Below are 14,056 nucleotides of genomic sequence, written 5' to 3' on the forward strand. Positions count from 1 at the left end.
GTGAAGAAGATTTTATAGTGGGCATAGCCTCACCACTCCAGATTTTGTCCGCAATCATTTTCCCCGCCGTGGAGAATTGGGCAGCAGACTTTATCAGCAAGGTTTGGCGGCAGGCGAATGATCCTTCAACAGAGAGGTTCTTCAATGGATCTGCCTCAGATGAGATATTCCGAATGTGGACCGGATGGCTTCTCGATTCAACAATCAAGTCACAAGAGTCCTCAAGAAATTCAGAGCAGGGGGCATCCCAGTGACTCTCATAGCCTTGGATTGACCCAGGCAAGCGTTGTTCGCAGAGCTCGCGCAGTTCATCAGACACCCATGGTGGCGTCCAGATCGTCTGAGCCTCCTGTCGCAAAGTCCTCTTTGCCATCAATATTCAGGGGTTCTCAATTTGACCGCATGGCTGTGGAACCATGGCTATTAGCCCAGGCAGGCTTTATTCCACAGGTGTTACAGGCCATGGTCAGAACGCGGAAGCCTCCGTCTTCAAACATCTATCGCACCGGGAAGGTCTCCTTTAAAGAGTGTGAGGTCAACGTCAACTCATCTCCACTGGATCTGTCACTCCCAGAGTTACTGGCCTTCCTACAGTCAGGCTTACAGGCGGGTCTCTCGCCAGCAACCTTCAAAGAGCAGGTGTCGGCTCTATCTCTTTTTTTCCAGAGAATTCTTGCATCTCGGCCTCAGGTCAGGACGTTCTTCCAAGGAGTCGTTCATCTGGCACCGCTGGATCGTTCCCCGCTAGGACCATGGAACCGCCAGCTGGCTCTAGGTTCTCGTCAATTAGCCCCGTTCGATCCTCAATCTCACGCCTATCCGGGAAGGAGGCTTTGTTGAGGACAGTCACCTCAATCAGGGGAAGGTCTGCCCTGTCAACCCTCTCATGCGGGTCACGTTTTTGTCTCGTTCTTTCCCAAGACGAGATTGTTTGGCACCCGTCTTAGGTTCTTTTCCTACCGGATGTAGTATCTGAACGAGGGATGGTGGCTCCATCCTTCGGTCCAGCCTCCATTCGATCCCTGGAGAGGTCACGGTTTACACCGGATCTAGTGCGAGCTCGGAGGAGTTATGTTTCGAGATCCGCGTCCTTCTGCAGCTTGGACGGCCTTTTCGTCCTGTCTACTGGACCCAGGAGGGGCATGCCGACGTCCAAGGCTACCACTGCGAATTGGATCAAGCCGACCATTTCAGAGGCCTACAGGATTAGAGTCAGGATTTCTCCGAGGGGTGTAAAAGCCTTTCCACCTGTGCAATTAGGGCGTCTAGGACAATCGGACGCCAGGCGTCAGCCGAGCAAGTCTACAGAGCCTCCGCGTAGTCAATTTTTTCTTACCTTTTCCAGGTGTTCCAGGATACAGCAAGGGGCTGTCGCACACCTATGATAAGCCGGTTTACTTTTGCACCGAGCATTCTTACACAGTTTTTGGATATGTTTTGAATCTGTATGATTACTTCTGTACCCACCCAGGGACTGCTTTTGGACGTCCCATGGTCCTGTGTCCCCCAATGAAAGCGATAGAGAAAGAAGGATTTTTGTGTAGTCACCGTAAAATCTCTTTCTCTGAGTCTTCATTGGGGGACACAGCACCCACCCTGTCTGGATATTGGGTTGCTCTTAGTCGCCGGATGTTACTGGTTCTTTATGGAAACACGTTCTTTGGTTCCCGGCTTATTTATGTTTTTATATACAGTATAGGTTTAGATAAGATACTGTGTGTTTCTTGTTATTACCTTGATTAGTTATGGTTGTTCAGGTTTCTCCTACTACTGCTTGTACACTAAACTGGCAGGGATCCGCCTCCGGCTCAGGGTGTACACTGCTAGGGAGGAGCTAACTTTTTTTATGTCTACTTAGTGTCAGCCTCCTAGTCACAGTAGCATACACCCATGGTCCTGTGTCCCCCAATGAAGACTCAGAGAAAGAGATTTTACGGTGAGTACACAAAAATCCTTCTTTGTGATGGGGCGTACAATGGATTTCTCCATTCTAAACTTATACCCTAAAATCTTGAGGTGCAGGTCTTCTCTCCAGTTATCTCCAGGTTGTCATCCTACATAAATTCCTACCGTCTGTCAGCGAATGATGCTTTCCAGTGTAGGCACCAATATGATTATGACACTATCAAGCTGCTCTTATTGACTAAATAATAATAATGTGTTGATTTTTTTTTGGCAGAACACAGAAGCCCGTGGCTCATGGGATAAAGATTTCTCAAAAGCAGAGGAAAATGATGGCGTTGTCATCTAAAGAGAGTAGTGGCGGTGCAGAAAGTGTTACAGTTACAAGCGCTCCAGCTGCAAGTATCAAGAGCCCACCGAAAACCTGGTAAATAGACATGCTGGTAGTATAGCCCTATACTAAGAGAGCAATTCTCCATTTACCCTGTCATGCCCTGCTCTTAGTACAGCGCTGGGCAAAGTACGCCCCTTGGGCCACATCCGGCCTTCTGGCTGGTCCAGTCCGTAGACCAAAACAGCCGAAGGGCTGAAAACAGTTGCTTGTGAGCATCACCATGCGCTCCCCAAGGCCCATCTACCGCCGCTCGCTTTCTGATGTCACCGCTATTTTCATCCACAAGATGCAGACAGTGGTGAACTTGTGGAGAGGCCACTGGATCAGTCTTTCACCAATTAGATTGAGGCACAGCAGACACAATGACATCAGATCATGTATGTTGGAGGCTGTGTGGACTTATATCTAGGAGGCTATATAGGGATCATAATGTATATAGGAGGATATGTGGGGCTTAAAATGTATTTAGGAGGATATGTGGGGCTCAAAATGTATTTAGGAGGCTATATAGTGGCTCATAAACTGTATAGGAGGCTGTGTAGGGGCTTAAATGTATAGAGAAGGCAATGTAGGGGCTCATAATGTACATAGAAGACAGCGTAGAGGGTTTTAATGTATATAGGAGGCTATGTGTGGGTTCATACTGTATATAGAAGGCTATGTACAGCTCAAACTGTATATAGGAGGCTATGTGGGTGCCCTTAATGTATATAGGAGGCTATGCGGGGCTCATAATATATAAAGGAGGCTATGTAGGGGCTCTTAATGTATATAGGACGCTATGTGGGGCTTATACTATATATAGGGAGCTATGTGGGCTCATAATATATACAGTAGGCTCTTGCTTTATACAAAGGGTTATGTGACTTTGTGGGGGCTCATACTATAAAGAAAGGTTATTTGAGGCTCACATTGTATGTTGAGCAATTTTATATATATATATATATATATATATATATATATTTACTGTGTGTGTGTGTGTGTGTATATATATATGTATATATATATATATATATATATATATATATATATATATATATATATATATATATATATATATATATATATATATAAAAATGTATTTATTGTGGACTATGTGAGGGTTCATACTGTATGTAAGCGGCTGTGCGGGGCCTCACACGGTGTATATAAAGGGCGGTGTGAGGGCTCATGCTGTACATACGGGGGTTGTGTGTGGGCTCATACTGTGTATAGGGACTTGTAACATGCTTAAATCTGCTCAATATTAAGTGATACAATTAATATTAGTATAAAGTAAGAATTATAATATGCTAATATTGAGCAGAAGTAATTTTAGGCTATAGGTTCAGCCCTACACACCTGTCGCGGCCTCAAGAAAATAAATTGCCCAACCCTGTCCTGGAATAATAAGGAGCATTGTTCGTTGCACAGTGTGTACATGCCTATTTGGACATATCCGTATAGCTTTATTACAGTAGATGGTAGGTTTACATGCTCGCAAGATTTCCCTGCTAACACTTTATTTTAACAGGCAGTGGAAAAAAGGCATCATATTATTTAAATAGTGTAGCCTCAGACTTGTGTGTCATCAACTTTTTCTTCAATTATATGAAGTTTGCCAGTGCCGTATGCTGAAAAATAGCCCACACCATGATGTTCACACCTCCAAACTTCACTGTTGGTATGGTGTTTTTGGGGCGACATACAGTGCCTTTTGGCCTCCAAACATAGTATGTATTATGGCATAAAAAAAAAGAGTTAAATTTTGGTCTCATCTGACCAGGTTTTATTTTCGCAATATATTACAGACATGTCGAAGTGTTGTTGAGCAAACATTAAACACGCTTGAACTTGTATTTTGTTCAGTAATGGAGTCTTGGTGAATGTACATACAATCCGAGGACTTTGAGGTTTGCTATTGTTTTGGTTTTTTTTTTTTAAAAAAACAATTGTCATCCTGATGCCAGGTTTTTGTGTAGCTCTCCACAGTTGCCTTGGCTCTTTTACATTTCTTGGGATAATTCTTTTCACTCATCTGTCTGAATTTTTGCGGTGAGCACTTAGTTGTGGCCGGTTTATGTTGAAAGGATGTTCTTTATACTTCCGGATTATGGTCACTGGAGCCTTCAGTAATTTAAAAATTCTTCTGTAAAACCAATGCGCTCAGTATGTTTTGCAACAATAAAGCTGCGTTGGTATGGAGTCAGCTCACTGGTTTTACCAATCATAAGATGTTTCTTGTGTGGCACCTAGATTATAAGACACTTTTTTTTTTATATGTCATCAATTGAACCTGCTAATATTATTTATCAATAAGTGGCAGGACTGCTTTCTAATTAGTTATAGATTTCAGTTGTAGTCATGACTTTCCATGGCTTTTTCACCTCTTTCTTGTGTTCAATGTTTTTCCCTGTGTCATTTCTGATTATTGCGCAAAACTTACTTTATGGACAACTATGGTTTGAATATCTTTGCCAGTGTGGATTGGAGGGGTTGTTACAGTGATCTGGTGAGAAATTCATGTCAATAGCACCTTTAGAAATAGATTTACTTAGAAAATTAGTGACATGTTCAATACTTATTCCATCCGCTCTATATACTATAAACAATACTCACTAGCACAGTAAGCTACGCTTTTCAATAGTAGAGTAACCGGAAAAATTAACACTTTATATATAAACATGTTCATTTTTCAGGATATTCTTGTATTGAAACGTGTACAACTGTTTAAGAATGCTATAAACCTATTTATATAGCAAAGAGACTATTTGTGAATACCTTTGGCCATTGAAGTTGATGAGTTAATGTATTCCCATCACAGGTGTACTACTAATGTCACTTAAAGGGAACCTGCCACGTACAATATGGGTTCTGACCTATCAGCAGGCGCATGTGTGCCCTAATTACACATCCTTACCTATCCCTGTATTGTAAAATTGTGTAATATGAAAGTAATATGTAAATAGCAGAGCTCGTCGCCCCATGGGCGTCGCATCACCCTGTGGGCGTTTGCATGCTTTCCATGGTATCACGCCCCTGTGGGCGTGATACAATGGATTCACATGAGCGACCTCCCACGTCGCTCCTTCAGAATCCTGCGTGTGCGCACTTACCGTTCCCGCAGCCTTTTCCGGGTGCTCGTTGTCAGTTTCAGATGTTCTCTGTGCATGATCAGAAGAGTTTGATCATGTGCAGTGCGCTTCTGAAGCCGGCGAGTGAACACCCGGAAAAGGTTGCAGGAATGGTAAGTGCAAACACGCACGGGATCTGAAGGAGCAACGGGGGAGGTCGCTCATGTGAATCCATGGTATCACGCCCACAGGGGCGTGATACCATGGAAAGCATGCAAACGCCCACGGGGTGATGCAACGCCCATGGGGCGACGAGCTCTGCTACTTACATAGGAAATATGTAAGTAATGTTTCTTCATCGTTCCTTATGGGAGAACCAGACCATGGGTGTATAGCTTCTGCCTCCGGAGGACACACAAAGTACTACACTCAAACGTGTAGCTCCTCCCTCCTAGCATATACACCCCCTGGTAGCCAGTCCTAGCCAGTTTCAATGCTTTGTGTTCAGGAGGTCACCCACACATGCATTCTCTGATTTTTGATTTTTTGGATTTCAAAGATTTGGAAGCAAAGCGGGTCCAGTCTGGACTCCCGGCATGTCCCTTCTCACCCCACTGTGTCGGCGGTGCTGTTAAGGTTGATTTTACAAGGCTGGAGCCTTCACATGCCGCGCTCCTTCACCATCCCCTGGGGCTCTGGCTTGAAGTGGGAGCCATCACGGTTCTCACTGCTTTGCAGGAGACCGGTCTCCATCCGCAGCCCTTTCAGGATCCTGCCGGACGGAGCGTTTAACCCCCCCCCCAGGGACCTGGCACCTGCGTCTCAAAAGCTAAGTATTGAGACGTTTTTACCACAGAAAGTGGCCTTTCCAGGGGTCCCTTGTACTTTATTTATTGGGGAGAGTGTGTTATATGACTGTGTTAACATTTCCGGCCGGTTCTCCAGTTTTCACTGGAGAACCGCGCCGATGGTGCCTGCACGCTGGCCGCATGTTTAAATCTAGGCCCCGGTTTCGCCTGAGGCCTAGTTTCGGTTTCACTGCCCCTGCATGTTAGTCATACAGTGGGACAGTGCGGCTCCGCCCAGCGGCTGTTCAGCACAGGGAACGGACACTCCTCACTGAGGAAAGATTCCCTCCCCTGTATACCTCATTTGCCCGCTCTCAGAGTAGGCCCCGCCCCCTCTCCTCGCTCCGGTCGCCATTTTCTCAGCGTTCTCAATGTCAGCATAGGCACAGAGATACCACATTGTGACAAATGGGGGCCTGGGCTGGGGGACTGGAGGGCACAGAAATGTATGTTAAACGGTCTGGCAAGCCACAACCTCCGGTTTCCCTCACAGAGCCCCCACTTCTGCAGCATGTCTCACATCAGAGCAAGGCTGCAAGGCTGTTCTTAATATGCACTGCATGTAGACTCGTACTGCCTGTACCGAGCACATAAACACAGTGGTCCCTCAGCCTGGAGGCTCATCAGTGGTCCCTCCAGCTGCTCCGACTCTCAGATTGACGGCGTGGCTTTTGAGTCCTGGATCTTGACGACTTCTGGTATCCCTCCTGAAGTCATCTCCACTATGACTCGAGCTCGGAAGTATCCTTTGGCCTTTTGGCCTTGCCGACCCTCCTGTCCCTTCTACAGTCCGGTCTGCAGCTAGGACTATCCCTCAATTCCCTTAAGGGACAGGTCTCGGCTCTGTCAGTGTTGTGCCAGCGGCGTATCGCCCGGCTGGCTCAGGTGCGCTCCTTCATGCAGGGGGCATCTCAATCATTCCGCCTTACCGGCGGCCTTTGGAGCCCTGGGACCTTAATTCGGTCCTCACGGCTTCCAGAAACCCCCCTTTGAGCCTCTTAGGGAGGTTTCTTTGTTTAGTCTTTCACAGAAAGTGGTCTTTCTAGTGGCCATAACTTCCCTCAAGAGAGTCTCTGTTTTGGCTGCACTCTCTTCAGAGTCCCCCCTTTTTTGGTTTTTCATCAAGACAAGGTGGTTCTCCGTCCGACTCCGGACTTTCTCCCTAAGGTGGTTGCTGCTTCCACCTTAACCGGGGCATTTTCCCTGCCTTCCTTTTGTCCGGCTCCTGTTCATCGCTTTGAAAAGGCGTTGCATACTCTGGATCTGGTGCGGGCGCTCCGGATCTATGTGTCTCGCACCGCTGTTCTTAGGCGGTGCACCTCTCTTTTGTGCTGACCACTGGTCAGCGTAAGGGCCTCTCGGCATTTAAGCCGACCCTGGCTCGTTGGTTTAGGTCGGCCATTTCCGATACCTACCAGTGTACTCAAATGCCTCTCCCGCCGGGGATCAAGGCACACTTGACCAGAGCTATCGGTGCCTCTTAGGCTTTCAGGCCCAGGCTACGGCTCAGCAGGTCTGTCAGACTGCCACTTGGACTAGTCTGCATACCTTTTCGAAGCACTACCAAGTGCATGCTCTTGCTTCGGCAGATGTGAGCTTGGGCAGACGCATCCTTCAGGCGGCTGTCTCCCATTTGTGAAGTTAGGTTTCGCCTACTTCTCAGTTTTTCTGTTTATTCCCACCCATGGACTGCTTTGGAACGTCCCATGGTCTGGGTCTCCCATAAGGAACGATGAAGAAAAAGAGAATTTTGTTACTTACCGTAAATTCTTTTTCTTATAGTTCCGACATGGGAGACCCAGCACCCTCCCTGTTGCCTGTTGGCAGGTTTTCTTGTTCCGTGTGTTATCACCGGCTGTTGTTGTAGACAGAGGTTCCGGTTGTTCCGGGTTTTGCTCTGTCTCTACTTGTGGGTGGATGTCCTCCTTCAGCTTTTGCACTAAACTGGCTAGGACTGGCTACCAGGGGGTGTATATGCTAGGAGGGAGGAGCTACACGTTTGAGTGTAGTACTTTGTGTGTCCTCCGGAGGCAGAAGCTATACACCCATGGTCTGGGTCTCCCATGTCGGAACTATAAGAAAAAGAATTTACGGTAAGTAACAAAATTCTCTTTTTTTTTAATTACTTTCATATTATACAATTTTACAACACAGGGATGGGTAGGGAGGTGTAATTAGGGCACATGTGCGTCTGCTGATAGGTCAGAACGCATATTATACGTGACAGGTTCCCTTTAAAGGGATTGTCCTTTTTGTTCCCGGCTGCCGTTTCTTTAAAAAAAAAAATAAATAAAAAAAACCCAAAAGTGTTGTTTACTCACTGTACTCAAAGGCAGCGCTGGGTCTCTGCCATTGCTCTTAGTGTCTGATATTGGCTGCGGCTCTGAATGCTGTGCCACTGGCATGATGCCAATCGGTGATCCCGGATTCTCTGAAGGGTGTGTTCCTTCTACAAGGGTAGAGTTGGTGTGCTTACTGATTGGCTGTCGACATGGCAGGGTCCGCAGCCAATTCCAGACATCGAGTGCACCAGCAGAGACTTGGCGCTAGACCCAAGAAGGGTAAGTAAAAAGCTATATATCTCGGGGTATTTGTAGTCTGTAGCCATTTCAATATGCTTCTCCTTAGGTGAATTCACATCTGCTTCAATGGAAAGGGTGGAAAGCAAATAGGTGTACATAAGTATTAGGATTTCAGTCATCAATAAATGTCTTTATTCGATCTCATTATTTTTAAAGCACAGTATAATTTTTTCCCAGCTATTCCTGGTAGAAAAAAGGTGGGAGACAAAAGCGCAGATAGGGTCTTATCCAAGCTATGCAATGGGGTGAGGACAGTTTAAAGAGGCTCACCTGTGGGGGTTGTGAGAGTCACAACTAAGAACGTGTGGCGGCTGCTGCAGTAAGCCGATGTGTAGTCAAAACAGGTCAATAAAAGGGTTAACCAACACTGTGCTGCCGCAATATCGAATCCAGTGGAATCTTGTATAAAAAAAAGTGAGTTTATTGGTCTATGCGTTTCATAGATTAATCTAATTTTTCAAGAATACCTTTTCTTGAAAAATGAGATTAATCTCCGAAAGGCATTGACCAATAAAATCACTTTTTTATACAAGATTCGACTGTGTTCTACCTTGTGGCAGCGCGGTGTTATTTAACCCTTTCTCTGACCTATTTTGAGCTATTCCTGGGGTAAGGTAACGTTTCTTGTTGCCTCCTTGAATTGCCATTGAAACAAACCATTTACCGTTTCTGCTGTGCTTCGTTTGCAATAATGTTTATTGTAATTTTTCAACAATTGTAAAGCAGAACAGGGAGAAATAAAGGAGCGTTTAACGCTTCAGTGAAGTCCTAATTTCCCAACATCTGAAAATTCTATCCACCTGTTTCAGATATAATCTTGGCCCGAGTCCGACACCGCTCTCCAAAATTAGAAGTCCAATTCCCTTGTAAACTGCAGTCGAGTGTACTATTGTGTCAGGCAATTATTTAGCCCGACGTTCCTTATAAATAGCATTGGCTTTGTGCTCCGATTATCTGCACTATATTGTGTGGCTGCGCAGATCCTGTTTTCTTGGTTCGCTTCGTATGTGTATTAACAATCAATGAATTATTCTGGCAGGGACGCTTGGTTTCCATTCATAACTTAAGTGGTGAGCAACTTGTGAAATCCATTGAAATGAAATACTTGCTATGGAAATCCAGCAGTATTTCTGGCGCTGTTGTGTGCCAGACGGGTGGGAACTTCAGAAGAGTACGGACTAAGAATACCTCAGACTTCCCATTCCAGAAGAAACCTCTGTTTTTCTTCCATCTTTTAAGCTATGAAATAAATTCTTCTACAGCTCGTTAGCCAGAGATAAGTCATCTTAGGTGAATCTGTCAAATTTCTGTTTCCGAATGGGTTACAGGATATAACTCAGAAGATTAAAGTGTATTTATAGGGCCTAAAGTCTTACTCTAGTCCCGGTGATCCAGTTTAATAATATGTACTTAAAGGGCCCCTGCCACATTTAAAAACCTAGATGACAGATTCACTAACCATGGTGTGGCACCTCTGCTCCATCTATAATAGGGGGTCTTGTGTAGCAATACAAAAAATGGCAGCCAATCAAGGCTCTGCTTTATTTTTTTTAAACCGCTACTGACATACGAAGTGTACTGTGATTGGAGGCCATGGGCAACAAGGATAGCTTATGTTTCCATATTGCAAAGCAGGCATAGCTCTTTTTCTTTCTACTTATAGGTGATATAGGTGGACACCCTGACATGCAGGAACGTATTGTAATATTAAAGGGAACCTGCCAGGTCCATATGCACTCAGAACCACAAGCAGTTCTGGGTACATATTGCTAATCCCTGCCTAATTGTCCCTGCATCTGGTAGCATAGATAAAGGGATCTCTAGAAAAGTATTTCTAAAGCTCTTTTATCGATGCTAATGAGCAAGGGGACTAGTCCCCTGGGCATTGCTTCCCTTGCTAGTCGGTTAGTTAGTACTCCCCTGTGGGTGTGCTAGCATGCTAATGAATGTGCAGTGTCAGAGGATGCGCTCACTCACCTCTCTGCTGCCATCGCCGCCCGACGCTGGATTTCGGCTCAGTTTGGGTCATGCGCACGACTTCAGTTTGAAGCCAGGACTCGTACACCCGGCTTCATAGTGCGCATGACTCAAACTCCAGGGTCATGCACACTGAGCTGAAATCCAGCGTTGGGTGGTGATGGCAGCGGAGAGGTGAGTGAGATCATCCTCTGATGCTGCGCATTCATTAGCATGTTAGTACTCCCACAGGGGCATACTAACATGCTAATAAGGCCGACTGGCAATGGACGTAATGCCCTTGGGACTAGTCCCCTCGTGCATTAGCATACAATAAAAAATCTTTAGAAATACTGTTTCTAAAGATCTCTTTATCTATGCTAGTGTATACAGTGACGATTAGGCAGGGATTAGCAATATGTACCCAGAACTGCTTGTGGTTCTTGGTGCATATTGGACCTGACAGGTTCCCTTTAAGTAGTAAAGTTTTTAGAGGCCCCATGAGTTACAGTAACAATCACAAATGTTACAATCACTCTGTGATGTCACAGAAAATTGATTTAGACACCGGAAAGGATGTTTTCCAGTTAAAGTAGTCAAACTTTGGAATGTCCTACCAGAGCTATCAGCGGCCGATACTGTTACAGCATTCAAAGCAGATGAATGCGTATCCAATGACGTTGAAAGGTGTAGTTAATTGAGCAATAAATGATGTACAATGAATGCAAGTAGACGGCCTAAAAGGTGTGAGGTTGTTGGCTAGCAAATTTCTCTTTTTGTTTTTGAGAAAATTGAAGACCGACAAAGTAATATTGTAACTGCAGTGTGGGAGATGTAGTGATCATCCATCATTGCGATTACTAATTCCTTCATATGCTCTTCTCCTACAGGGCAACTGCTCTACATCATGATGGAGAACCAAAGTCATTCCGTGACGTCCTTCGACAAGAGCAAAAATCTGTTGTTTTAAGTACACTGGGAGATACTGGAAAAAAATCCACCCATACACCAGAAGTGGATCCGCAAAAATCTGCAAGGTGAGAGTGCAAGGCATATTGATGATTTGGAATTTGTCATCTGTGCATTTGCCAGATTAAGATTGTATTGTAGAATGGAGTTCAGATGTGGCAGATTAGTTCCACTTCTATTTTCGCTGCAAGTCTCAGCACTTGCACAGCAAAATTTTACAGTTCTTTGGGAAGGACGCGGACAACATCCACTGACCACCAATCCTTCAGGTATAGTGCTTTACCATAATACTGGTATGAATTTTGTGAGGTCCCCCTATATATAGAGGTACCTTGGTACAATATTGGGGACTCACGTTAACAAGTCATACAGAAATGCTTGTTTTTTTCTATATATAATGGTATAGCCTTTCCTGAGTGGTGTCATACGTCCATTGATAACCTGTGTGCATTTCCTGATCATAGCCATGACCACAGTCTGTCTATGATGCCCATTGTGGGTTTTACAGAGTGATGTTAGTGCAGACGATGTACATTGATTGCATCATTTATATATACAATGGTGTCTCCCTTGAGATTGTTAAGATACTGATATTAATTAGATATCTTGAATGCTGGGAGATGTGGGGAAATTTTCCCTCTTTTGGATAATGCAATCTCACCTGTTGACATCTATACATTGTTTCGTGTAGATTTGATGCGTAATGTGTCAGTTCTAGATTGATGTTTACTCAGGATATGCCTCTAGCGAGATCTCATCATCAATGTGCATAGTTTGGGACTCCATTGAAATTGTCAACACATTGGATTTACATGAGTAGGTTTATGCATGGGATATATGGGTAAATTCCCTCTCCCTGTGATGACAATTGTGATGAAATATTCCACTCTGTGGATATCTGTAATTTTTCAATTTTTTGAAGTACGGATTTCAATGGTCTCCCCTATGTACATATGGTGATTGAGGTTTTGTGATCTTTACATGGATGTAATATTGCATTGATTGACTGTCTCCGAATATGGTCAGTGTCTGATTGTCTGTTGTCCCACTTGTATTGTGCCGCCCTGCACCTACCCCTACCAATAAAGATTTCACTTTTTGCACTTTGGATTTTGGTTGTATGGTTCTCTTCTTTTTGCTATTAATTACGACTTATCCTCAGTCCCCATCCAGGATTCTATACAAATTATAATGGTTACTATTTGTACTTATGTCTGGTAAATCATGGTGTGGCTGTGGTTCCTTTTGAACAGTTCTTACATGCAGACTTTGCAGTGGATTCCCCTCTGATTTCTTTAATATGAAAGGGTGAAATAAATACGTGAACATAATTGTTGGTACCCTTATATTAAAGTAAGAAAAACCCACGATCACGGAAAGATCTTGAAATTGACCAAAGTCATTTTATTGAATATCAACTACCCTAAACCAAACATTTGTTTAGTTATTTTCAATTTAAAGTTGCTGAATATTAACGACCCGAAATCAAACATTTGTGTTCAATTGTGGTTCGAGAAAAAAAATGAAAATGGTTTAGACAAAAATGATGGTATCCTTAGAAATAAATGAAGCTAATTTGATCATAAGGACATGTGAATCTAAAGTGTATCTTGTAATTTGCTCATAGGTGTCTACAAACGTATAATCTCTCAGTCTGCATGTTTAAGGCATGAAAAGTAGTCACTGTGCTGTTTGGTATCATGGTGTGTACCATACTGAACATGAATCAAAGAATGCTAAAGGGTGAGAGTTGTCTCAGGAGTTAGAAAATTATAGACGAACATGTTTAAGGTAAAGACTGTTGTAGGACCATCTCCAAATGGCTTGAAGTTACTTCAGTTTTACATGTGATTCAGAAATTTATGGTCTGTGGGACTGCAGCCAACCTAATGGGATGTAGCCAAAAAAGACAAATTGATGACAAATTGAAGAGACAGATAATGCGAATGGTAACCAAAGGATCCAGAACAACTTCCAAAGAGATTACACGTAAACTCCATGGTCAAGGTACATCAGTGTCATATCACACCATATATTACAGAAATCACTAGATTGCAGTGGTTTCCTGAAAAGGTTGTGCAACAAATATTAGGATAAGGGAGCCATCCTTTGTGTCCAGGCCATTTTCATTAGTTTTTTTTTTTTATTTACATTTTTCTGTTTGCTCACAATTCAAAAGCAAAGTCTCATTTTCATTAGTTGATATTCAGTAAATGTATCTGTTCTGTTCAAAATGTTCACACAGGAATAAGTCTCCAACAGCAATGAAGATCTGCATTATGCTTTCAGTTTTCTGCTTCATGTGAATGAGGCTTTTAGAACCTCATCCACTTACATTTTACTATTAACTAC

The 14,056-nt window shown here is 43.9% G+C and overlaps 1 protein-coding gene across 1 annotated transcript in view; it reads left to right on the forward strand.

The window, feature by feature from the left end:
• IBTK (inhibitor of Bruton tyrosine kinase) overlaps positions 1-14,056 on the forward strand; it is a 67,293-nt gene that overhangs the window by 33,601 nt on the left and 19,636 nt on the right. The window contains exons 10-11 of the mRNA XM_075338427.1: positions 2,180-2,329; positions 11,626-11,772. Of these exons, the coding sequence (XP_075194542.1) occupies positions 2,180-2,329; positions 11,626-11,772 (297 nt within the window). The remainder of the gene's footprint in view (positions 1-2,179; positions 2,330-11,625; positions 11,773-14,056) is intronic.

This window comes from Anomaloglossus baeobatrachus, chromosome 3 (genome assembly GCF_048569485.1).
Source record: "Anomaloglossus baeobatrachus isolate aAnoBae1 chromosome 3, aAnoBae1.hap1, whole genome shotgun sequence".
NCBI lineage: Eukaryota > Metazoa > Chordata > Amphibia > Anura > Aromobatidae > Anomaloglossus > Anomaloglossus baeobatrachus.